This window comes from Gadus macrocephalus, chromosome 23 (genome assembly GCF_031168955.1).
Source record: "Gadus macrocephalus chromosome 23, ASM3116895v1".
NCBI lineage: Eukaryota > Metazoa > Chordata > Actinopteri > Gadiformes > Gadidae > Gadus > Gadus macrocephalus.
The window spans coordinates 2,278,039-2,303,457 of record NC_082404.1 but is presented as its reverse complement, the minus strand read 5'-3'; the positions used below and the strand labels follow the sequence as shown (position 1 = coordinate 2,303,457).

At 49.0% G+C, this 25,419-nt stretch overlaps 2 protein-coding genes and 1 long non-coding RNA gene across 3 annotated transcripts; all 3 read right to left on the bottom strand.

Annotated features, from left to right (window-relative positions):
* Positions 1–5,577: 5,577 nt before the first annotated feature.
* On the bottom strand, positions 5,578–6,662 carry LOC132452889 (uncharacterized). The gene is made up of 2 exons (XR_009524536.1): positions 6,270–6,662; positions 5,578–6,205 (listed from the first exon to the last, which is right to left on the bottom strand). It is a non-coding gene; the product is annotated as an uncharacterized LOC132452889 (long non-coding RNA).
* Positions 6,663–17,677: 11,015 nt separating this feature from the next.
* LOC132452892 (TOG array regulator of axonemal microtubules protein 1-like) lies at positions 17,678–18,915 on the bottom strand. The gene is made up of 4 exons (XM_060045727.1): positions 18,703–18,915; positions 18,355–18,574; positions 18,174–18,260; positions 17,678–17,904 (listed from the first exon to the last, which is right to left on the bottom strand). Exons 1-4 carry the CDS (start codon positions 18,913–18,915, stop codon positions 17,678–17,680), a joined length of 747 nt encoding a protein of 248 aa, XP_059901710.1.
* A 697-nt stretch (positions 18,916–19,612) lies between these two features.
* Positions 19,613–24,471, bottom strand: LOC132452891 (uncharacterized). The gene is made up of 8 exons (XM_060045726.1): positions 23,873–24,471; positions 22,595–23,437; positions 22,014–22,136; positions 21,476–21,904; positions 21,028–21,145; positions 20,796–20,901; positions 20,159–20,394; positions 19,613–19,808 (listed from the first exon to the last, which is right to left on the bottom strand). The coding sequence occupies exons 1-8, from the start codon at positions 24,285–24,287 to the stop codon at positions 19,613–19,615; spliced, it is 2,466 nt and encodes an 821-aa protein (XP_059901709.1). The 5' UTR covers positions 24,288–24,471.
* Between the last annotated feature and the right edge of the window lie 948 nt (positions 24,472–25,419).

The window sequence follows — 25,419 nt, the reverse complement described above, 5'->3', positions numbered from 1 at the left end:
GTGGACAGTGCAACTTCTGCTGGGTGCAACTCCTGTTAAGTTTAAGATCGATACTGGGGCTGATGCTAGTGTAATGTGTGAAGAGACTTTCAATATGCTAATTCCAGAGAGAGAACTGAAGCAGACTAGTGTATTTTTGACCAGCCCAGGGGGTCAATTGGACAATTTCAAGTTAACACCACATACAAGAAGAACTCATACTCATTCCCAGTGTATGTTATTAGAGGAAAGTCTGTCAACAACTTACTCAGTAGATCCACTGCAGCTGAGATGGGCCTCGTGAAATGGATCAAGGAGGTCCATGGTGCCTTTGGAGAGCATGGCACGCTCAAGACGGAGCCTGTGAGGATACAGCTCAAGGACAACGCCACCCCGTACGCGGTGCAGACTGCGCGCAGGGTCCCAATACCGCTGATGTCCAAGGTCAGGGAGGAGCTGCGCCGCATGGAGGGGTACGGCATCATAGAGGAGGTAACCCAGCCAACCGATTGGTGCGCCCCCATGGTGCCCGTGCTCAAAAAGAACGGAAAGGTTCGTATATGTGTGGATCTTAAGAAACTAAATGAACAGGTAAAGAGAGAGAGATTCATCTTACCTACACCAGAGGAGATTACAGCGGAGCTGTGTGGAGCAACGGTGTTCTCCAGCCTTGATGCAGCCTCTGGGTTCTTCCAGATTCCTCTGCACAGTGAGAGTAGCCTACTCACCACATTCATTACGCCATTTGGCAGGTACTGTTTCCGGCGCTTACCATTCGGGATAACGAGCGCCCCAGAAATTTTCCAAAGGAAAATGTTGGAGACACTTCAAGGCCTACAGGGTGTCTCAGTTTACATGGATGACATTATTGTGTATGGAAAGGACATGGAAGAGCACGACCTCCATCTCCAGAAGGTCCTGGAGAGAGTCAAGTCTGCTGGGCTCAAGCTCAATAAGGAAAAGTGTAAGCTCAGACAAGAGCAGCTCAACTTCCTGGGCCAGGTGGTCGATGCCACAGGCGTGCGGCCGGATCCAGCAAAGGTGCGAGCAATCCGGGAGCTCGCTGCACCAGAGAACGTCCACGAGCTCAAACGTATCCTGGGCATGGTGAACTATCTCGGTAAATATGTGCCGAACCTGTCCACAGTGGGCCAGCCACTGTACGAGCTGCTCCGGTCCAAGACAGCTTGGACCTGGGGTCCCGCACAACACACAGCTTTTGAGAAGCTAAAAGAGCTACTGATGACATCGCCAGTGTTAGTGTTTTATGACGTCAACAGACCCACCGCTGTCTCAGCTGATGCAAGCAGCTATGGGCTCGGTGGCGTGCTGTTGCAGCTCCATGGACAAAACTGGAAACCAGTCGCATACTGCTCAAGGAGGCTGACAGACGCAGAGACCAGATACGCGCAGATTGAGAAAGAGTGCCTGGCGAGTGTCTGGGCCTGTGAACGGTTTGAAAAATACCTCTACGGCCTGGAGAGTTTTGAACTTGTGACAGACCACAAGCCCCTGGTCCCACTAATGAACAGTAAAGACTTAGACAACGTTCCATTAAGGTGCCAGAGACTTCTTATGCGGCTCATGCGCTTTAAGCCAGTGGCTGCGTATGCGCCGGGGAAGACCCTTGTTGTGGCAGACACACTGTCACGGAGCCCTCTGAGCAACGCGGAGGACGGGAGAGACACACACTCTGAGGTTGAGTGCTACATTGCAGCAGTCATGGACAGCGTGCCAGCTACCCCACAGAAGATGAACAACATCAGAGCAGCTACTGCAGCTGATGAGAAGCTGCAGACAGTGATCAGGTACATTGGGTCCGGCTGGCCAGAACACGCATGCCAAGTACCAAGCAACATACGTGAGTACTTCTCTATGAGAGATGAACTTTCAGAGTATGGCGGGATGGTCGTGAGAGGAAGCCGCATCGTGATACCAGGGACGCTGAGGGCAGACATCCTTGAGAGAATCCACGACGGACATCAAGGGCTCTCAAAGTGTCGGGACAGGGCAAACGCCGCTGTCTGGTGGCCCGGCATCTCCTCACAACTGAAACACAAGGTGTTGTCATGTCAGTCCTGCTGTGAGTTGAGAAGAGCACAGCAGAAGGAGCCGTTGATCTCTACCCTGCTCCCCGACAGACCATGGCAGCGCATAGCTCTGGACCTATGCGAACATAATAAACAGAAATACTTAATCATCTCAGACTACTACTCGAGATACATCGAGATATTGCACATGAAAACAACAACAAGTGCTCATGTCTCTCTGAAGCTGAAAGCTATATGCGCCCGTTACGGCATTCCAGATGTGGTCGTCAGCGACAACGGGCCGCAGTTCACAAGCACAGAGTTTCAAGACCTCGCCCGTGAGCTTGACTTTGAACACGTCACCTCAAGCTCACACAACGCACAAGGCAACGGTCACGCAGAGAGGGCGGTGCAGACCGCAAAGCGACTATTGAAACAGAACGACCCTCTCATCGCACTCATGTGCTACAGGTCAACACCATGCAGCACAACTGGAGCCAGCCCAGCTGAACTACTAATGGGCCGGAAGATTCGAACGACACTGCCTACCCTCGAGAGAAACCTGCAGCCCTCATGGCCCGACAGGCAGCGCATCAGGCAGAAGGACGAGGCAGAGAAGAAGAAGCAAGCCTTCTACTACAACAGACGCCATGGGGCCAGACCCCTACCCCCACTTCAGCCTGGTGGTAACGTCCTCACCAAGCTGGACCACCAGAAATCCTGGACAGCTCCTGCAGTTGTGACCGCTGAGAGTGTCACGCCACGCTCTTACATCATCCAGACGCAGCAGGGGGCAAGACTCAGGCGCAACCGGCGCCACCTGCAGGAGATGCCTGCTCCACAGCCGCCTGGAGGCAAAGCACCTGTCTTACCTGTTTGCACGGACAATCCGGACATCAATCGATAGCAGGGGGACTCCAGTGTCAGCATGCATGCTGGTGCTGAAAATCTGTCACAGACCAGGTCTGGACGGATCTCTAAGCCAGTCATCAGACTGGACTTGTGAGTTAACATGTCCTCGCACTCATGGCCTTTGGGGGGGAAGAAGGGAAAAGAGTTCCAGGTGTGGTAACCTTGAAACCACATAAAAGAGTTCCAGGTGGTAAAGCCACATAAAAAGAAAAAGAGTTCCATAGAATGTTATAAACTGATGTGTTTTAATATCAAAAGAGTTCAGGAATGCAAACTGTTATCTTATAGTGAAAAGTAATTTGATAATCGTTTGATAATCTAAAGGTTTATTGAATATAAGTACTACAGAAGATAGAACCAAGGGTTGAATGTCGTTTATTGATATTTAATGAAGAATGACATTGTTTACATTTCACAGGATGTTTAATGTGGTCCTGCTTATTGCTACAGAATACCATTGTTATTTACAGAATGTTTATCTGTTTACTTTATTGAGGAAAGTAGAACTAAAAAGGGGAGATGTCAGAGTATTAGAGTGTTTACGGTACTCTGCTTTACGGCTGTCGTAACGTAGCTGTTGATGTTTACTCTAGTGGGTGTTACGGCAGTGGGAGGGGCTTTCACGTGAGTCTTGATCCGGTATGCTGTGAACATGAACCCGAGAGCTCCTGGATAAAGTCAGAAGTAACAACTTACCTGTGTCTGGACATTCCGTGTTTTATTACAGTAGGCTACTGTGTTGCCGTGTTGGTCTTCAACCCGGTATCACGCGATTTCGTGCTCATGCGCACAAACGTTAATCTATTGAATCGTGTTCCAGAGTGTCGTGTTATTAAATAACTTGCGCGGAGTCCAACTGTAAAGCGTGAATGTTTATTTCACCACGTGCCTCCATTACTAAACTCGCACTGCTCCTCCCCCCACTGACGTTCCACCTCTGACGTCATCCTACAGGTCTCCCAAACTCTACTTAAAACAGTTACACCACATCTCCCCTTTCTAGAATCAATGGGTAGACTGCCATTGATTCCGCAGGACCTTAGGGGATTATTTTGCCCCTGTGGCTGGAAGGTCTGCTCCTATATGAGTCATTCACACTCACAACAGACACACAGCAATTTAACCTTGCTTCAGATAAGGAAAATACAAACTACAATACAAAACACCTTGTACTGTCTATGCTCACTCTAACCCTGAAACGTGAACATTTACATTCAGACAATGCAACAATAAAGTGGCTCAATAACAGTATCGAACACATGTTTGTCTTTTTTTTATTTTTTTTTATTGTCTCTAGGTCTCTGTAAAGTCTGTGATAAGCAAAATTACAAGTCGAACCGGGTCGGTCTTACCACAGCTCTCCCAGACCTGGTTCTAACTGTAGGAGTAGATGGTGGTTCTGGAACATTCTGCTGCGGTGGTGCTGCTGCAGGTCGTTCTGGAACACCTACTAGATTCTGCTCAGCTGCACCACTGTTGCTTTGGTCTGGGGAAGGCTGCATGGCTATGAGATGACGACGGTTTCGCCTGATGATCCCGTGGGGTCCCTCCACCAGATATGAGCGAGGTGTGGTGTGACTTCCGATGACAGCTCCAGCCGCTTTTTGGTCTGTGACCCACACGTCCTGCCCAGGAGTGAGGCTGTTGAGGTTCTGTGCACGGTGTCGCAGGTTGTAGTGTTGTGCATCTCTCCTCTTCCTCTCCTCCTCCTTCAGCAGTACCGCGTCTCCATCCGGAAGAGCAGGCTCTAACAGTGCAGGCAGAATAGGCACAGTGGTGCAAAGTCGCCTCCCCATGAGAAGTTGAGCCGGGCTGTATCCATTTTGCAGTGGGGTAGACCTGTATGCAAGCAGGGCAAGATATGGATCACCCGACTTCTTCAGGAGCCCCTTCACGGTCTGTACTGCCCGCTCAGCTTCAGCATTCCCCTGGGGGTATTTTGGACTGCTGGTCACATGACGAAACCCATAGGACTCAGCAAAGTTGGCAAAGTCAGCTCCTGAGAACTGTGGCCCGTTATCAGTGACCAGTGTCTCACAGATCCCGTGACGTGCAAAAATCGACTTGAAGTGAGTGATCACATCCTTAGATGTTGTATGGCTTAACAGTGCGATCTCCACGTACCTTGATGCGTAGTCCACTACTAGCAGGTAGGTTTTGCTCTCTAGGATGAACAAATCTGCTCCGCACTTTTGCCATGGTCGGCCTGGATACGGTGTTGGCGTCAGCGGCTCCCTGTGGTTCTGTCTCTCCTGGCAGCATGCCCGGCAGTTCAGAACCACCTCGTTCAGCTGCTGGCTCAGCCCTGGCCACCATACAGACTGTTGCGCCCTCTCTCTACACTTGACCACACCTTGATGACCTTCGTGCAGCTTGACAAGAACATAATTTCTCATTGTTGAGGGGATAACGAGTCTTTGTCCTTTCAACAGTAGACCATGCTGAACTGTGAGAAGAGTACGTTCAGACCAGTACAGCTTAAGAGCAGGTTCGTTAATGCCATGGGCTGGCCATCCTTCTGAACACAGCTGCATCACCCGTGCACACACACTGTCCCTCTGCAGCTCGTCTCGCAGTTCAGCTAGATAGCTGGTGCTCGTGTCGCGCAAACCCCTAACTAAGGATTCCCCCAAATACCACAACAGCAGTCGATGGATCAATTATTAACAGAAATGCTTTATTAATACAATTTCATAAAACAAAGAGCACAAGTAAGTCGAATCTACCTATCACTTAATATGGGAGGGAGAAAGCCAGGGGGTAGGCTGGTACTCTGGATAACCGTAACCATACCTTTATGAGCCAACCTCGACACCGCACACGTTGCACACCCTGCCCTCACTGCAAGCCTATAGACACAGCAAACGTTGAACTCTGCACACTGCACACTACACACTGCGAACACTGAACGCTGAACGCTACACACAGCACACGTTGAACACACGTGAGGGGGACCAACCTCAAGAACACAGAAGGAAGGGCTCGCTGAACAATTCAGCCTGGTATCCAACAGGGCCTGCCGTAGCCAACCCCTGGTTTATAGGGATCCCATACAAGGAAGACAGACTTGTTGATAAAATATCCCTATAACAGACAAAACAGTAAAAGAGTATAAAATCGTTCGTTCCAACTCGCGCCAGACCAGTCCCTCAAACGGCGAGTTGGAAAAACAAAGCAAACCAAATAAACCGTGCTCTAGGATGTAGAGTGGAGATCCGTCCGCCGGCGCCGTCCCTCGCTGGTCACGGAGGCCGGAGCGGACCAGAAGACCTGCACCAGATCCTCTAGACAGAACAGACAAAACGATGCGTCAGGGTGATCAGACGTTACGGAATCCGACTCACTCACGCTTACGCTAGAGTACGTCGCTTTCTGACGGGACTCGCAGGCGTTGTAGGGAAACGACGGTACGTCCGAAAGGTCCTTCCTGGCTTGCGAAGTCTGGTCGCGTAGTTCTCCGGAGGTAGCGGGTAGTGATGAGCGGTCCGGGTTGTCGGCGTCCAGGCATAAATCCTTGTGTCCTCGGGCTGAGGAGCGCCCTGAACTCCATGTTTTCGCCCCTTTTATTTCCTGGTCTCTTCTTCTGTGTACAGGAAACACTGAAAACACAACGTACACCCCAACCCACAGTGCCCCTAGGGGCAGGGAATATCGGCTCTAGCCAGAGTCTATTGTTCGGGATCTGGGGGGGGAAAAGCAGTCTTTTTAGTTAATATACTGTTCCCCCCTTTAGTCGCCTTCCGCGACACTCGCAGGTAAGTTCTCCATTACCATGTCGACGTAGATATTGGTGTCTTCAAACAGCTCTTTTTCAGCTGGTGTCTCTGCTCTCTCGACTGGCGCCCGTGACAGTGTATCTGCCGTCCACAGACATTTCCCTGCCACATGAGATATGGAGTAGGAATAGCGCATCAGACGCATTCTGAAGCGCTGGATCCGAGGAGGTAGGGCATCCAGAGCTTGAGACCCCAGGAGACTCAAGAGAGGCTTGTGGTCCGTCTCCAGCTGGAAGTGTTTTCCAATCAGGAAGTTGCGAAACCTCTCGCAGGCCCAGGTCAGTCCCAATGCCTCCTTTTCCACTTGTGCATATCTCTGCTCGGTTGGAGTGAGAGACTGCGACATGTAGGCTATTGGCCTCCACTCTTCGTCCCACTTTTGTAGTAGCACTCCTCCAAGCCCGTATGATGATGCGTCTGCTGAAACCTTGCATTCTCTGTTAGGATCGTACATGGCTAGCACAGGTGGCGACGTCAATGCATTCTTCAGATCCTGAAATGCTTTGGCCTGCTCAATGTCCCACATCCAGCAGTTCTTTTTCGACAGGAGATCTCACAGGGGTTTGTCCCTCTCCGACAGCTGCGGGATAAACTTGCCCAGCTAGTTCACCATGCCGAGAAAGGATCTTACTTCGCTCACTGTTGTCGGTTCCTGCATCCTCTTTACAGCCTCTGTCTTGACTGGGTCTGGGCTGATGCCGCTGGCAGAGACCACATGGCCTAGAAAGCTCACCTCTGACCTTGACAGGTCACATTTCTCAATGTTCAGGGTGATGCCTGCCTTTTGGATCTTCTCCAGCACAGCATGCAGGCGGTCGTCATGCTCTGCCTGTGTACGTCCCCACACCAGCACATCATCTATGTGGCACACCACACCCTCGAGCCCTTCTGTGACCTCTGTCACCATTCTGTTCTGGAAGTGCTCGGGAGCCGATGCTATCCCGAAAGGAAGACGCTTGAAGAAAAAGCATCCAAAGGGTGTGATGAAGGTTGTCAATTTCACTGAATCATCTGTTAGGGGAATTTGCCAAAACCCCATATTCGCATCCAGCTTACTAAAAATTCTGGCTCCAGCCAGCATTCCCAGTGTTTCTTCCACTGATGGCAGGATAAACTTCTCCCGACGTACTGACTCGTTCAGTTTAGTGAGATCAACACATTTGCGTACAGCACCTGTTTTTTTTGGCACCACCACGATACCAGCACACCAGTCTGTCGGCTCCTCAATCCTGCATATCACCCCGAGGTCTTCCATGCGGGACAGTTCCTGCTTGACTTTACCCATCAATGGCAATGGGATCCTCCTAGGTGTTTTGAGTGAGAACGGTTGAGCCCCTGGTTTCAGCTTTATGGCGTATGGCTGACGCATTTCTCCAAGTCCGCTGCATATTCTTGGGTAGGTTTGCTTTAATGTCTCCACAGTGACACTGTCCAGTCTGGCAACCAGCCCCAGCTTACAGCTCACGGATCTTCCCAGCAAGGCAGTGTGTAGATTACGTACAACATATACGTCCTCCATCTCTGCTTTCTTAACTCTCCTCAGCAGCAGCCTAACAACGCCCACAACATCCAGTGGACTCTTACCTGGTCCCAAGAGTCAGGCGAGGCTAGGCGAGGTTCGGGCAGTCAGGCAGGCGGGGGGGTCTGGAGCCGGGAGGGCGATCGTGCAGGTGGGGGCTAGGCGAGGATCGAGTAGTCGGGCAGGCGGAGGTCCGGTAGCGGGAGAATTGCTGGAAGTGTATGACGAACTGGCGCCGGCAGACGGGATCCCAGACTGAAATAGGGAACGTGGATTGCGGATTGCCGACAGCTGGGTTGCGGGAAGTGGAATCCGTTACGCCCTGCCGCCGCTAGAGGGGGGTGTTGGACCGAGTAGCGGGACGAGGCGTAACACAACATGGCCAGTATAAAGCAGGATGTGGTCCTCCTGGTATGTAGACAATTCAGATTGATTATGTTATACCTTTAACTCCTCAGCAGCAGCCTAACAACGCCCACAACATCCAGTGGACTCTTACCTGGTCCCAAGAGTGGCTTTGTTGCTTTTCGGAGTATTGGTGGATTGTTCTTGAATATCTCCAGGAACACAGCGTGTGGCAAGACTGTGACGTCGGCACCTGTATCGATTTTGAACGTCACACTGCTGTCATGGATGCCTATGCTGACTGTCCATGGTTCACCATTTGCTGTGATGCTGCCAAGGAAGATTGCATCGTCCTCCTCTTCTTCAACTTCATGCACAGATTTTGGCGCTCTGCACACGCGACTGTAGTGACCCATTTTGCCACATGCATGGCATTTACTTTCATTTGCAGGACAATCTCGTGCAGGATGAGATGGAGTACTGCCACATTTGTAACACTGCGCTTTCCCTATGCTATTTCGGGCATTGTGTGGCTCATTTACGTGCTGAGGTTTGTTTGTAGCAGGCTTGCTGGTCTTGAGCATTCTGACCCTATCCACAGACTTAGCATCACTTGCCTGTGTTCTGGTGTCACCCCGCAGTGAAACTTGCTGCTTTTTGACCTCTTCGCTTTGGCGTGCCATTCTTACAGCTTTGTCCAAGGTAAGGTCTGCGTCCAGCTGCATGCGTTCGGACAGCCGGTTATCTAACAGTCCAACAACGAGTCTGTCTCGGATAAGCTCGTCATGTAGCACACCGTAGCTGCAATGTTCTGCTAGCGCGTATAAAGCAGTGACAAACGAGTCTACTAGCTCTCCTTCTCTCTGTATGCGCATGTTAAACTTAGCACGCTCGTAAATTACGTTTTTCTTGACCACAAAGAAACTTTGAAAGCCATCACGTACCCCTTTGTAAGTGCTTTCCTGAATAGCCGTTAAAGTTAGCCCACATAAGATGTCATCCGCTTCGTCCCCCATGCAGTATATCAATGTATTGACTTGGTTCTCTTCAGAGCTTGCATTTAGGTTACTTGCCAGGCGAAATCTTTCGAATCTCCGGATCCATTTATCCCACTCTTGCGGCTTTGAAAAGTCGAAGGATTCCGGTGGCTGGATATTAAATGTAGCGCATGGTCCCGTTGTTGCTGCCGTTGGCTGCCGACCTCTGCTGCTATCCTCTTCTCCGTCGCTCATCCTGACCTTCTCTTTCTTTAGTTCGCAGGTTTAAAATGGTCCTTTTCCGTGGCTTCTCCCTCACGCTAACTACAGGACTTCTGACACCATGTCGTGTTATTAAATAACTTGCGCGGAGTCCAACTGTAAAGCGTGAATGTTTATTTCACCACGTGCCTCCATTACTAAACTCGCACTGCTCCTCCCCCCACTGACGTTCCACCTCTGACGTCATCCTACAGGTCTCCCAAACTCTACTTAAAACAGTTACACCACACAGAGCACGATAGTCCGACTTTTTTCGTGCTACACAGAACGAAAGTAAACCAATGCATTCTGAATGGGAGTGTTCTCAGACAATTAACGTGCTCCACAAAACGCTACGAGAGAGAGAGAGAATGAGAGAGAGGGAGGGACAGAGAGAGAGAGAGAGAGCGAGAGAGGCTTCAGAAAGGGTGTGCGCAGATAGTACCGTGCACCCTTGTTATGTTTATGCCAAAACCACAAATGCTATATATATGTAAGGGATAATCACAGAGAGGCCGGGCAATAAACAGTTTGATATGCCCGGCTCGTGGACGGCTTACCGCCCGAGTCGAAGTCGAGGGCGGTAACCTGCGCGTCGGGGCCGGACAACGCCCCTTAACAGTGGTATAATGAGCACATACCACAGCCTGGCGTGATCTATTGCTTAAATATATATTGCCTAATTATATATATATATATATATATATATATATATATATAGGCAATATATATAATTAGGCTATAATTATATTATTTAGCGTGTAATGAGACAATCTATAGCCAAATTGTCGAAGATGCCAGAGAATCTCCGGAAATATCAGCATGGGAAATCGGCGCATTAGACCTGTCACCCATGAAACGTCATCTCAGGAGTGAGAGAAAGTTTGCGGTGCTGGTTTGTGTCACGTAAGTACAACTAGGTGATTGACTGCTATGTAAAAACGGTTGAATGCTTGAAATACTACGATTATGGAGTTGATAGTGCAAATAATTGTATTGCCGTTGTCAAAGAATATTAACAGGTATTAACAGCTAATAACAGATAACAAAAGCGTTGCTTCATAGGCTAATGTAGCTCGCCACCTGTTCCTCGGGTAGGCTAGCTAGTTCGTTAGTAATTGAAATTGAACAATGAGAAAGGCTTAGATAAGTACCATACACGGCATCATGTTAGTAATTTAAATTGAACAATGAGAAAGGCTCATAAGTACCATACACAGCATCATATTGCACAATCATTTTAAAACGTAATTTACATAATGTAGTCGGCCATTTGTAAAAAATAGTTCGTTTTTAGTGATTTACTTTTTTTCTCCCTGCAGCTTCAAATAAGCATCATACATCTTAACTATCTATCTGCCAATCTAATATTTTAATCTATCTATCTATAATCTTTCTTATCTATCTACTATCTGTATCTAATCTGTTTTATTTATCTATCTATTCGGTTTGTCTGTGTCTTTGTAAATTAGGTAACCTTTCAATATGCCAGGTAGTACAAGCAAGACATGCCCCTCCTGCCAAACCATTCTGCCTTTCGCCAAAAAAATATGCAGCCACTGCAAGATGGTCCAGCCAGTGAAAAAACGCCTCAAAATTGCATTGAGCAATTTTGAGGCAAAGCGGGAAGAGTGGGCGTCTTCCTGCAAAAAGAACCACAACATGTTACGGTACGGGTTACTGGGACCCAAGTGCAGGACGCAGGGAGGCGGAGACAGGGTAAAGGCAAAGGAATTTATTCGTGGAGCGTTCGGGAAGTCAGGCAGGGGTAACGGGCTGGCAATCAGGTGGTCACGGGCTACACGTTGGGCGGGTAGTCAGGCAGGCGGGGGTCAGGAACCGGGAGGGCGATCGTGCTGGAGGGGGCTAGGCGAGGTTCGGGCAGTCAGGCAGGCGGGGGGGTCTGGAGCCGGGAGGGCGATCGTGCAGGTGGGGGCTAGGCGAGGATCGAGTAGTCGGGCAGGCGGAGGTCCGGTAGCGGGAGAATTGCTGGAAGTGTATGACGAACTGGCGCCGGCAGACGGGATCCCAGACTGAAATAGGGAACGTGGATTGCGGATTGCCGACAGCTGGGTTGCGGGAAGTGGAATCCGTTACGCCCTGCCGCCGCTAGAGGGGGGTGTTGGACCGAGTAGCGGGACGAGGCGTAACACAACATGGCCAGTATAAAGCAGGATGTGGTCCTCCTGGTATGCAGACAATTCAGATTGATTATGTTATACCTTTAACTGTCTGAATCACTCTGAATAGTTGGTATTTTTTTATTGATTACTACAGGCAAAACATTAACATACTGTGATTTCAAACTGAACTTACACTTGCACAGTGGAAGTTCCACTGTTGGACTTTGAGTGAGTGTTATCTTATGTCATCTTAGATGGACATGGACATAGGAGAGGTGGAGGACAGGGCTGTGCAGGTTGAGGAGGAGGAGGAGGGGGGTGTGGAGGAGGTGGCCCTGCAGGTGGAGGAGGTAGAGGAGGTGGCCCTGCAGGTGGAGGAGGTGGCCCTGCAGGTGGAGGAGGGGGGCCCGCAGGTGGAGGAGGTGGCCCTGCAGGTGGAGGAGGTGGCCCTGCAGGTGGAGGAGGTGGAGGAGGGGGGCCCGCAGGTGGAGGAGGTGGCCCACCCGGACACGGAAGGACCAGGTATGGATTTTTCAATTAAAGGATGCATGAGAAGGTACTAAGTGTCATACAAATAAACATCATTGCCTGAATGAGTAATATTTTATTTTCCATTCCAACAGCGGTCTCTACTGTGCAGAGGAAGAGGAGGAGCAAAGGTATGTACAAAATGTCTGTACAGATCGAATTGCTAATTGACTACTATTCCTTTCACCATAGCATTTCATTTATTGTAGTTATTTTGGAAAAAGAACAGTAATAAGAATGTTGGTTATGACCATTTGAGTCTTTGTTTGAATACCTGAACATGTCTTTCCTACAGAGCTTCACAGCCAGAAGAAGGGGCTTGCAACACGGAATAAAATTTTACCGAAGAGTAAGATGAAATAGTTTTGTAACGATCAGAGCATTGACAAACCCTTTACACAACTTATCAGTATATTGGAATTGTAAATTATTCTCCTGCGTATTCATAGCAGTGATTACAGCATTATTACAGTAGTAATAATTACTGTTATTGATTTTTATGTTTGCGATATTTAATATTTGCCAGTGGATAAGCATAGATGGTTTTGTTGTGAAAAACATGTTTTTTATATTTTCAGATTGCCCCTACCATATTGGTCGAGATGCCTTTCAAATAAGGAGTTACGTGAAGGAGAGGATTAGAAAGGTTTGACAGACCCATAAAGACCCAGCAAAAACACATGCGTGATTAATTGTAGGAATAACATTCTCGCTGATTGATCATGTAAAGCATGCATATTAAGTGCATACTGTAAAGTAATTTACTCATGTATACAAGTAATTTGCATAAATATTTTGGGATAGTACCGTCAATGCATTTTGTCTATCAAACTCATAGGCTAACACTGAATTTATTATCTTACTACTGAATTCATGGTTCCTTTCCTTGATAGGGCATTAAAGAAGTCCTCGTCGATTGGCAGCCTTGCCCAGTTTGGTATGTATTTAATTTGGTTTCTTTCTGTTTCACAGTTTTTTTTTTTAAACAACTTCATTGCTTTTCCGAGTATTCTATATTATACCATATTATTTTGCACCAACAGAAAAGTGTGTGGGTGTGTTTGTGCGTGTGTGTGTGTGCTTGTGCATGTGCGTGCGTGTGTGTGTGTGTGTGTGTGTGTGTGTGTCCAGTCCTCCCATATTAATGTGTAAACCACATAACAAGTAGTCAACAGAAGACAATGTTTTAATCCCACTGTATATCTCCTTGTTACTTTTAGATGAGTACCCCTGGCCAGCCTTTCGGACTGGGTGTCAGGCTAGGGAATTTAGAAACAGGCATCCTTGGTTAGAGTGGAGGGAAATAAAGTTAGGCAAATGTCACCTTAAACAGCCGTTTAAGGTGCAGTAATTTCACACTTTTACACAATTCAATTACTGTATGGTATGTTAGATAACAACAGTAAGAGCTCAAATTAGAGCAATTGAAAGAGTGAAACATTAGCCTCCTGTCATCTCCTTCTCATGCACTGGTTAGCCATGGTTGTAAACAGTTCATTAAATTATTTTGAGTAGATTTTGTCCTTGTTTAGCATGTGCTATTGCTACTATAGATATACAAAGGACAACTTGTAATTTTTGTGTTCTATTTGTTCATACTGTTATTAAAACTGATAAACCTATTCAGCTTTCCATGATTGTTGATAATTGTTATACTCTTAAATCAGCGGGTTGTAGACCCCTGCGTTGGTGTGATATATATATATATATATATATACACCTCTTTATATTCTGAGAAACACGCACATTTGTTACCATCATCTCCCATAAGGCATGGTAAGACTTTTCCATGTAGTTCCTGAAGATTAATGTCTTCATGGATTGATACTCCTACCCAGCCAGATTGGAATCACAGCCATTTCTGAAAAGAGTGAAAGGAAAAACTTACCAAACAATCTAGGTTAAGGATCAAAGTAGATGTTTGAAATGTTGTTTTGTGTTATACTTTTTATATCTTCATGATAATTAAAAAATAGTCACTAACCTTGTTAAGACGGAGGACAAGTGGTCTAGCCGGAAGTCCAGCTCCTCTGCACCATCTGTCAGCTGATCTCGTTGCTCTGGCCAGGAATCATGACTGAAAATCTTGAATGACTTCACTGCCTTTGCTGTTGCTGATGTAGACTCTTTATCTATCAAGGAATAGAAAGAAAGAGTTGAGAGAAAGAGAAAGATGAATGTGTCATAATGATAGCTTATTTTATCTTCACAGATTTCTTTTTAATCTATAATTCTGTGCTTTCACTTACGAAGCAGACTGCTGAATCTTTGCTTCAAATGAAGCACAGTGCAGTCTATGGTTGCTCTCACTGCTTGTTGCAGCTTAGGTTTGCTTGCTATGGAGAGTCCTTCCTTTCCCGGCCAAACAGCTTCACCTTTGATGTGGATCCCCTGAGTTCACACTATGTTCAACATTTAGATAAGAAACAATTCAAATAATTGTTTTTTTTGTCTTCTCTGGGCCTGAAGGTCTGCCAGTATTTTCTGCCAGCCTACCATCAGGCTTGCATCTCACTGACACGGCCTCAATAGTTGCAATGAGATTCTCAATCCCATTCACAGCCTGTAAACATTTTCCTTGTGAAACACATAAAGGGGAAAAGCTACATATAACTTGATTCAAATTATTTGCTTATGTTTTAATTATCTACTCTGTTTTAATAAGGTTCAACTTTATTCTTAACATGTCAACATTGCCTGAGGCAAAATAACATAATTTCTTTGGAGAAGGCTGAATTTGCTTATGACCTCAAACAAGTCAGCCAAGAAGTGACAGAAACCCACAAAGCTTCCATCTTCCATCATCTTCTTGACCTGCAAGACATAACTAATTAGTAACCACTAACCACAAATATTATTTGTTAAGTTATTTGTATGCCTCTTATATATTAAATATATATATGGGAGCCATGGCCAATGACCCTATGTATATCCATCCTTTCCTCCAGGTTTCAGCAAGGTTTACAGGGCCCGGTTCACATGTGGAAGCCAGCGTGTCCCACTGACGCTACCCGGTACTTTGACACGTACACCCAACGCCTCTCCAAGTGCTCGTAGTTCTCGCATAGACTTGCAGCTGAAGTGGTATGTCTTCCAAACCATGTTGAGGAGATTGTAGACATGTTCCACCATGGAAATCTTCCTTTGCACAGATAGCATTGCCAGCTCCAGTCTACAATTACAATGAATTCAACTTAAATTAAAAATGCATTGTTTAGGCTACGACCCTATCTTTATTCTGAAGGTTCCCATGTAACCTACCTATGTGGCATGCAATGAAATGGGACAATAAAAGCCCCTGCCTCAGCTTGGAGGAGGGATATTACCCTTCCTTTATGCCCGAGATTGACAGCTGCACCATCAGCTCCCATGGCGATTGTCTTCTCTAATCACCCTGTTTCTGTCCCTAGATGCTGGAGGCCTCTTTGGTAGCATCATATACACCTTAAAGATAAACAGTTCTCATCTATCCCAACGGTTTCCAATTGTGCGCGCATGCGTGAAACGAGCACGGAAGCGAGTTTCACGGGAGTGCGCCCGCTTGTCGTGTCGTTTGACAGGACGCTGCGCCTCCTCTCTGCCCGCTCGTGTGAAAAGCCCTTCATGGCACCTGAAGTGATTATTTCAACTACAAACATATTCACAGTAAAGACAGCTACAGAAATGAGTGATCTAAACATAATTTGAATGAAAACATACCTTGAGCGTGTGCGTGTTTCACTTCGATGTGGCCAAACAAAATATTCCTTGGTTTCCCTTAGATTAGGATCCTTGCGTATATGATTTTGCATCTCTTGTTGAAACGTTGATGTCCCCATCGATCTTCGTGTAGGTCTTCCCCTTCAGAGAATCCGCAATTACTCCAACGAATTGTGCGCATGCTGTATCGTTGTTGTATGTGTCGTTAAATTTAAGCCATTCTTCCTTTGAAGGTCAAGCTGGCTTTTGAACTTGGTGAAGGGTAGTTCCTCCTTAGCAACGAAGTATGCCGTGTTACATTTCAGCATCATTTCTGCCTCATCTGCGCTATGATTTACAGCCTCTTGTCTTCTAAAAGCAACCGGCAGTTGCGTTGCTTTTTCATTTATTAACATGTCTCGGCATACTCTATGCTTGAGGCTAAGATTGTGTTTAACTAGCGTATTGTGTTTAAACTGCGAAGTACCTGCAGTGTCGGCAAACTTGGTCTTCCCCGCCAGTGCCGTTGCTAGCTATTTCGGGGCCCCCCCCCTCCCCCCGAATTCCCCCCTACCAGCCCCCTACGCTAAATTCTTGACGGGGGGGGGGGGGTTGGTAGCGAACAATTGTTGACGGACGGACGGGGGGTGCCATGGGCCCCCCCTCTGCCTAGGACCCCCCACAACTGTCTCACTTTCCCCATATTCCGTCGGCCCTGCACACAAGTATTGGAATGTCCAAAATCTTTTAGATTAAATAGTTATCCATAAATACAAACTTAAAACCAGAAGTATACAAGTACGATTTTTTTTTTTGGGGGGCCCCTCAGGACTTGAGGCCCTACGCGCAGCGCGTAATGGGAGCGCCGGCACTGTTCCCCGCAGTTCTGGGGTAGAGACTGCATCATTCGCAGTTCATGGAGTTCGTCTCCTTTACAGTACCTTAACCAGATGAATTCTCGCAGACAGTCTTCCCTAAAATGTTGGGTTCGGCCCTTTTTAGCCACACGATCCTCTGAATCATCATCCTCCGACTCTGTAGACTGTGGCACTGGCACGTTCTCCTTCTCACAGACCCGCAGCGGTTTCCCTAGCTCGATAATCTCTATGACCCTCCCACTCCACACATTAGCCACTTACAGTGGCCATTCCCTATCTTTCTCACACTCATTTGCCTGCTACAGATTCCGGATTCATTGATGCGCCCTTTCCACGTTTAATGTGTAAAAAAAAAAAGGGGCAAATTTGTAGCTGTAAAATTCAGTCGCGCATTCTCAAATTTTGGTCGCAAAACGCGACCATTGGTCGCAGTCTGGAGCCCTGCCTAACTGCTCCTGACGAGCTGGCTGTCACCTTGCATGCATGGTTGACTCTGCCGTCGGTGTGTCAATGTGTGTATTAACCGATGTAAGTCGCTTTGGATAAAAGCGTCTGCTAAATGCCCTAATTGTAATTGTAAATTGTACCTGTTAAAGCGCAACACAAGCTACCTGTAAAAGTGCAAAGAGAGCAGTGAGTATTCTCGTTCCCGTCCTTACGTCATTTTTTATTCAGGACATGGTTCTCAGCAGCTGGTTGAGGTCCCTGCCGACGCTCGGGGGCTGGGAGGCGGCGCTCTGCCGCAGGCCGGGCCCCATCTGATGGTGGAGGGCTTGGCACAGGCTGGTGGTCGCCCGGTGCACGCTGCCGCTGGACGGGCCCAGCAGGCCCCACAGCAGGGGCAGCGCCTTCTGCTCCACCAGCTGGGGCCGGCGGGGGTACAGCTCCGTCACCAACTCTGGGGGGGAGGAGGAGACGGAGGGAAAGGGGGAGGGGAGGAGACAGAGGGAGAGAAGGAGGAGGAAACCAAGGAAGAGACAAAAGAATGGGAGACAGGAGGAGACAGAGGAAAGGAGGAGACCGAGGAAGAGGAAGAGACGGAGGAGATGGAGGTGGCAGAGCAGAGCGGATCAGATGCCTCTTGATTGGCCACACAATGGTATACGTATGTTTGGTGCTGGTCATAGCAAAAAACATAACAAACAAACATTTTAGCCATTAACAAACCTGCAACCCTCTCGGTCAGATCCACCTTTGCTTGGCCGCTAAGAACCCGTGCCTTGAAGCAGAACGGCTCCAGGAGGAGGCTGTTGTCTGGAGAGGGGCAAGGGAAGAACACATGAGTAACAAGGACAACGCCGTGGTCAGACCGGACCGTGTTCCGGACAGCTCCCCCCTGGGCCCTCACCGAGGTTCAGCACCAGCTCGCAGAGGGCCCCTGTGGCGGCCGAGTACACAGCGCGGTTCTTGGAGTTGAGGTGGTTGTCCACGATGGCGGGCACCAGGTGGTTGAGCACCCCGGACAGGTCGTCCTTCAGCAGGCGCACCATCCCCTGCAGGGCCTCCAGGGCGTACAGGTTCACCTTACGGTTGGACTCCTGCAGGCGGTCTCTGAAGGCGTCAAACACCTGGGGGAGCGGGGAGAAACGGGGAACAGGTGAACAAAAAGGGGACAGGAGGGAGTCCCACCAGGAAAGGGGATAAGGGCAAGTGTGAAGTAGTGAGCGTTTACGAGCGGTGGGGGGGTTTTACAGACCGGGAACAGGCTGCGGATGACCATGCTGGGGTTGTCCTGGCAGTCGGCCACCAGCTGGTCGATGCCTTTGATGCGCTCCCTGAAGTCCTTGGACCCCAGCAGAGCGGTGAGCTGCCTGATGTACTCAGCCTTGTCTTCGATGATGGGCCCCTGAGGTTTGGAGCTGTACTTGCTGTTGGGCTCCCTGGAGGGTACCACAAAATATAATGTCATGAAATTGCATACATACTTACTACATATATATATATATGATCTTGGAAATAAGATAAAAGTTATTCTTAAAGTTTGCTTCAAGTTGAGAAAACGAACAAATGCATAAATAAATATAGGAGAGACATTGCAAACAAAAGCCATCATGTGTGTTCTGGAACACGACCCCGAGAGAGGAGCTGACCTCATAGCATAAGTAAGGCTTTTACTTTCACCAACATATTTCAAAGGTGGCTGTCATGTGTCTGGGAGGAGTCTCACCTGGGGGTGGTGGTGGTGGTGGTGTTGGTCGGGGTGGCGGTGGTGGTGGTGGGGCTGGGGGCTATGGTCGCTTTGGGGAGCTTCCTTTGAAGCGTCGAGGCCCTGGCGGTGCCACTGCCGGGAAGCGAGGCTGGGGTCTGGGGCGTCTCACCCAGAGCCTGACCCTGACCCTGACACAACAAACACAACAACAACGTTCACAAGAACCGTCACCAAGCGGTAGGGTGGGGCGAGAGGGCGGGGCCTTCCGTACCTTTGCCTTGAGTCCGCTGACCGCCTTGCGGGCGGCGGAAAGGTCCTTGGCGGGGATGTTCTTCTCCAGCATGCTATCAAAGTCCCGGTGGGAGGACAGGAACAGCAACATCCGGCGGCCAAAGGACCTGAAGGGGGAGGAGTGAGACCGGCACGTCACCGAGCTGTTGGACACACGCCAAAGCCTTCAGCCAACACAGGAAGCCACCGGGGGCTCTACGTGCCTGGGTTCCGGGGAGGAGTCCAGGGCCAGCTTGACCACGGCCGGGAGAATTCTGTCCGTCACGTCCTTCCCTCCGGACAGCAGGCGGGCCACGCCCACCCTCTCCAGCAGGTCGGCCAGGTGCTGGGCGGCGCACTTCCTCACCGCCGCGCTCAGGTGGCTGCAGTCACACACAGGCTCAACATGAAGGACGCACACAAAGAGACACAAACCACAGAAGTACACAACGGATGGAGATAAGGAAACATAGGCTAGACCTCTGGAGTATCCTACCTACCAGCCCAAAGCAGATTAAGGATGTTAGAAACGTTTCCTTTGACACTCAAGTCCTGTTTAAATGTCGATTTTTTCTGTTGTGCGTTTGCATCTGCCGCTGATTCTTTGTACTTTATATAAATCACAGATTTGATCTTGCAATACTGATACTGTGGTAGATATACTAGAAAACATAACAAGGCGCAATACAGTGTGTTTGTGTCTGCGTTGTGCGTGCGTGTGCAGCCCCCTGACCTCAAACCCCCGTCCAGGAAGGCGTTGATGCAGCGTGCCGGCGTGCAGTGCTGCACCATGTGGCCCAGCGCCGCGTCCACTTCCTCCCGGATGAAGGCGTTGCTCTCGGCCGCCTTGTGCAGCAGCGCCCTGGCCGTGGTGTCCACCTCCTTGTCCATGGCCCTCTGCATGTGGCAGTACAGGACGCCCAGCGTGCACACGGCTACGCGGGACACGCCCGAACGCAGGTTCTTCACCTGAGAACCAGACACACACGTGGTAGACACCACTCTCACTCTGGAAAGGTTATTTTAGTGTCTTGGAAAGCGCTATATGAATGAAATGCAGGCGTTACATTATAGTACGTTTCACACTCCTCGCTTCATTCAAGGCTGTGTTTTGCTAACTTTGTTCATGTAGAATCAACCACTTGTTCTATGGTGTAGAATTGATGAGGATGGTTTTACACACAGCGAGGTATATAGACTAAGCTGTAGACAGGATTGAGTTTGTTTTACACTTGCAGACAGTGACGGACTTTCCACACCCAGCCGCCCACCCGCTCACACGCCCACCCACAGTGACAGACGCTGGTCTCCATGTTACGCGGTAGAGAGAGAGAGAGCACCAGGGAGCAGGCCCAGAGAGGGGGAGCTACCTCTTGAACGATGGCGAGGCAGACGTCGCGGAGCCTGGGGAGGAGCGTGTCCACGTGGTTCTGGGCCAGACGGCGCAGCACCGTGAGCCCTTCCATCTTCTCCTGCCTGCGTTCAGAACCACAGCAGGTCAGTCAGATGAAACACAAGTTCAGATTGCTTCGACTAATTCTGTGTGTGTGTGTGTAGGCAAATTCTGAGTGTGTGTGGTGTGTGTGTGTACGTGTGTCTCACCAGTTCTCTGAGCTGATGAGAGTGAGGCTCTGTGTCATGGCCAGCTCAGGTTTGGGGAAGGGGTGGGACCCGGGTGGGTCTCGCTGGGGGCCGCTGAGGGAGCCCTGGGCCGGCTCATCTGCACACACACACATTTGAAAAATAAACGCCGGTCTCAATTAGACGCCGGCGCCTTGCCAGGGTCGCGTGACAACATCACAGATGTATTTCCGAGCATTACCAACTTTCGCCAATAGATGGCATCAGTTCACCAAAAGGAAAATCCAAAGGAATTAAAGGCCTGTTCCATATAGACGCCTGTCCCAAACACAAGCTGCTTGAGTTCAGGGATTGAAACAAATAAAAGCCTGGGCTAATAATTAAAGTTTTATGGCATGCAGGCTCAATCCTATAAAAAAAGAAGAGTTCCATTGGATTGATTTATTTGTGTAAGAGATGCCATTCTTACCTCTGCTATTCAACAGCTTCTCCTCCAGCTCGGGCTCAGCGGTCAGCCTCTGGTCGGGGAAACAGCGGCCCCCGTTCTTCTGCCGCTTCCCAGAGGGCCTGGCCTCTTCCCCTGCGTGGTGGGGGGGGGGGCCCCGGAGCTTCTCCCGGGGGATCCTGCCGATCCTCAGACGCTCCTGCACAGGGGGAAACGGGCTGAACGAGTACTTACCTCTGCCCGCCACACCTTCAGGAACGTCAGAGGCCGGCGGGCTGCCTGGGGCCTGGGACCTCTGGCCGTTGGCGGACTGGGAGCACTCCGTCCAAAGGAGGTCCGCCTCGGTGCCTCCGAGCGCCCGGCGGCGGGCGGAGGCAGCGGCATCCCAGGACGAGGGGGCGGAGCTCAGCGGGGCGTCCCGCAGAGGACCTCTTGGATCCACTGTGAAGGACACTGTTTAAAAGTACACGTTAAGCATACTTTAAAGCAACAAATATACTTGGAATAACTTTTGTATACTTCAATTATATTTGTACTACAATAAAGTGTACTATTTGTTCACCTGGGGGTTTATGTGGGGGCTTGGCCTCAGTTGGGCGGAGGACGATCCTGTCGTTGGCGCCAGCGGCTGGGGCAGCCAACCGGGGCAGCTTAGCCCCACGATGGTGGTCAGGGTCAGCCACTCCTAATGGGGGGAATTTAAGTACACTTTAACAAAACATTTTAATAGTGTATTGCACAGAACTTGAAAATAAGTGTACTTTACACAAGTACACAATGACCACGTATTTGCAATTTTTCTAAGGCACTCTAATACAATTTGAGATTAACTTTCTGCAAGTATACTAAAATACACTTCTACTTTGCTATCTAGTATACTTTTTCTAAGTACACATACGTACAATTTACAATACACTTACAATAAAGTACACTGCAATACCACTTTAAATATTTCAGAATTAGTGCACTTTTTTTTCAGTACATTAAAGTGGAACTTAATGGCATTTATTGTGAAGTACACTTTTAAAAAGTACATAAGTTAAACATACTTTAATTTAAGCACAAAAAGTAAAAGTTCACATGTAATAACTTTTGTATACTTCAATTAAATTTGCAATACACTAAAGTATATGACTTCTTCACCTGGGGGGGTTTGGCCCGGGGAAGTCTCCTGGCTCGAGCCGGCACCCAGAGCCCGTGCACGGGGGGACACGGTGTCGGAGTGGGCCGCCGTGATCCAGGCTTCCTGGCCGTCAGCCTCCTCAGCCACAGCCAACCAGGGCAGCCTAGACCCACGAGGGTAGCGGGGGTTAAGGCCCGGGGGCTTGGCCTCAGTAGGGGGGTGGAGGACGATCCTCTCATTGCTGCCACCAGCTGGGGCAGCCAACCGGGGCAGCCTAGACCCACGAGGGTAGCGGGTGTTAAGGCCCGGGAGCTTGGCCTCAGTAGGGGGGTGCAGGACGATCCTGACGTTGGCGCCAGCGGCTGGGGCAGCCAACCGGGGCAGCCTAGACCCACGAGGGTAGCGGGGGTTAAGGTCCGGAGGCTTGGCCTCAGTAGGGGGGCGGAGGACGATCCTGTCGTTGGCGCCAGCGGCTTGGGCAGCCAACCAGGGTAGCCTAGCCCCACGAGGGTAGCGGGGGTTAAGGCCCGGGGGCTTGGCCTCAGTAGGGGGGTGGAGGACGATCCTCTCATTGCTGCCACCAGCTGGGGCAGCCAACCGGGGCAGCCTAGACCCACGAGGGTAGCGGGTGTTAAGGCCCGGGAGCTTGGCCTCAGTAGGGGGGTGGAGGACGATCCTGTCGTTGGCGCCAGCGGCTGGGGCAGCCAACCGGGGCAGCCTAGACCCACGAGGGTAGCGGGGGTTAAGGCCCGGGGGCTTGGCCTCAGTAGGGGGGCGGAGGACGATCCTGTCGTTGGCGCCAGCGGCTGGGGCAGCCAACAGGGGCAGCCTAGCCCCACGATGGTGGTCAGGGTCAGCCACTTCTAATGAGGGGAAGTTAAGTACACTTTAATGAAACATTTTAATAGTGTATTACACAGGACTTGAAAATAAGTGTACTTACATAAGTACACTAAATGACTATATATACTAAAGTATATATAGTCATTATATTAGTATACTAAAATACACTTCTAGTTTGCTATTTAGTATACTTTTTCTAAGTACACATACGTACAATTTACAATACACTTACAATAAAGTACACTTGCATTGCCACTTTAAGTATTTCAGAATTAGTATACTTTTTTTCAGTACATTAAAGTGGAACTTAATGACATTTATTGTGAAGTACACTTTTGAAAAGTACAGACGTTAAACATACTTTTAATTAAGCACAAAAAGTAAAAGTATACTTGTAATAACTTTTGTATACTTCAATTATATTTGCAATACACCAAAGTATATGACTTCTTCACCTGGGGGGGTTTGGCCCGGGGAAGTCTCCTGACTCGAGGCGGCACCCAGAGCCCGTGCACGGGGGGACACGGTGTCGGAGTGGGCCGCCGTGATCCAGGCTTCCTGGCCGTCAGCCTCCTCAGCCACAGCCAACCAGGGCAGCCTAGACCCACGAGGGTAGCGGGGGTTAAGGCCCGGGGGTTTGGCCTCAGTAGGGGGGCGGAGGACAATCCTCTCGTTGGCGCCAGCGGCTTGGGCAGCCAACCAGGGTAGCCTAGCCCCACGAGGGTAGCGGGGGTTAAGGCCCGGGGGCTTGGCCTCAGTAGGGGGGGCGGGGACGAGCCTGGTCACCTCGGCGTAGGACTCCCTGTCCGCCATCATGTTGGAAGCAGGGGTCAGTTGAGTCCGCAAAGAAAACAATGTCTTCCTGTCCATCGTCGCTGTTCAATAATCTCTCTATGAGTCTCTGTAATAAAACATATTCAATTTATTATTTAATTAATGGAGTCTTTACCACATACATAGATTGGACCACTGCTTGGGTCTGAAGCATACTCATGCAATTTTGAATTCTGGTACAAGAAATTAAGTGTGTGAGTGATGACGTATTGAGAACATTTTGTGAATAGAGATTAAAACGGCATGAGTTGTACGCTCACGGTGTCATTGCATTGGAAGTCGATAAGGACACCGAATAATTCGGTAAAAGTCACGGTTCAACACTGAAAAGTTTAACCAACCACGAGTGTGAGTACAACGCATACCGAACCGTGTAGGCCTACTAACATAATTTATACATAAACGTCAGTAATGGCACTAGCTAGTAAAAGAGTGAGCTAATGCAGTCGTTAAAACACATCCAGCAGCAGCAGCATTGCTTCAGATATCACCCTCATTAAGTGCGATGGCGTGAATACATGCAGCAAGAACGTTCCACAAATGTGCCGATCTGTACATGCATGCGGCATAGCGGTTATGGTTTTCGACTTTACGATTATGGTGACAGAAGGTTACGACGATTACCGATAAATCGATCAGTGTTTTCACCGTGAAAAAACATTTACAATAACATACATAATTGTTAGCGTTATCGACAGGTTAGATGACTTTCTAAAATTACATTGAACTTTTTGAAGAGGGGGCAAGGGCCCTTTGGTGTTTGGAGAGCGAGGTGAGAGATCATGGAGGGCCCGAGATCCACGACGCCCCGAGCACGGCTTAACCTTATTTCAATCGAGCAAAATGTGGTAGATTTATCTTTTACACTTCGATAAATATATAATTGACATGTAATAATGTGCCATGGACGAATTTATAATAGCATTGTTGACATAAAATGGGACTACTTTATTACTTTAGCTATAGTTCATGACTTACCTCTACTTGGCGTCGAAGGGCGAATGAAGACTTTAGAACTTGAGCAGATACTTGATTGACACGAGACATTATGACGAGTCCAGCTTCCCGAACCTATCATTGAGCGCATTGTGACCTCACAGTAATTGTGTGTGTGTTTTAATACAAAGCCTACCTACAGGATACCCCAGATCTTTAAACAAAAATATCA

Excerpts from the sequence above, each read along its gene's own strand:
- LOC132452891 (XM_060045726.1), bottom strand. The coding sequence starts at position 24,287 with ATGGACAGGAAGACATTGTTTTCTTTGCGGACTCAACTGACCCCTGCT. Across the intron at positions 20,902-21,027 it reads CTCATCAGCTCAGAGAACTG|GCAGGAGAAGATGGAAGGGC; the intron begins GTGAGACACACG and ends TTCTGAACGCAG. Across the intron at positions 19,809-20,158 it reads TTCCTGGACGGGGGTTTGAG|CCACCTGAGCGCGGCGGTGA; the intron begins GTCAGGGGGCTG and ends GTGTGACTGCAG.
- LOC132452892 (XM_060045727.1), bottom strand. The coding sequence starts at position 18,915 with ATGACATTATATTTTGTGGTACCCTCCAGGGAGCCCAACAGCAAGTAC. Across the intron at positions 18,261-18,354 it reads CGAGCTGGTGCTGAACCTCG|ACAACAGCCTCCTCCTGGAG; the intron begins GTGAGGGCCCAG and ends GCCCCTCTCCAG. Across the intron at positions 17,905-18,173 it reads TCTGACCGAGAGGGTTGCAG|AGTTGGTGACGGAGCTGTAC; the intron begins GTTTGTTAATGG and ends CCTCCCCCCCAG.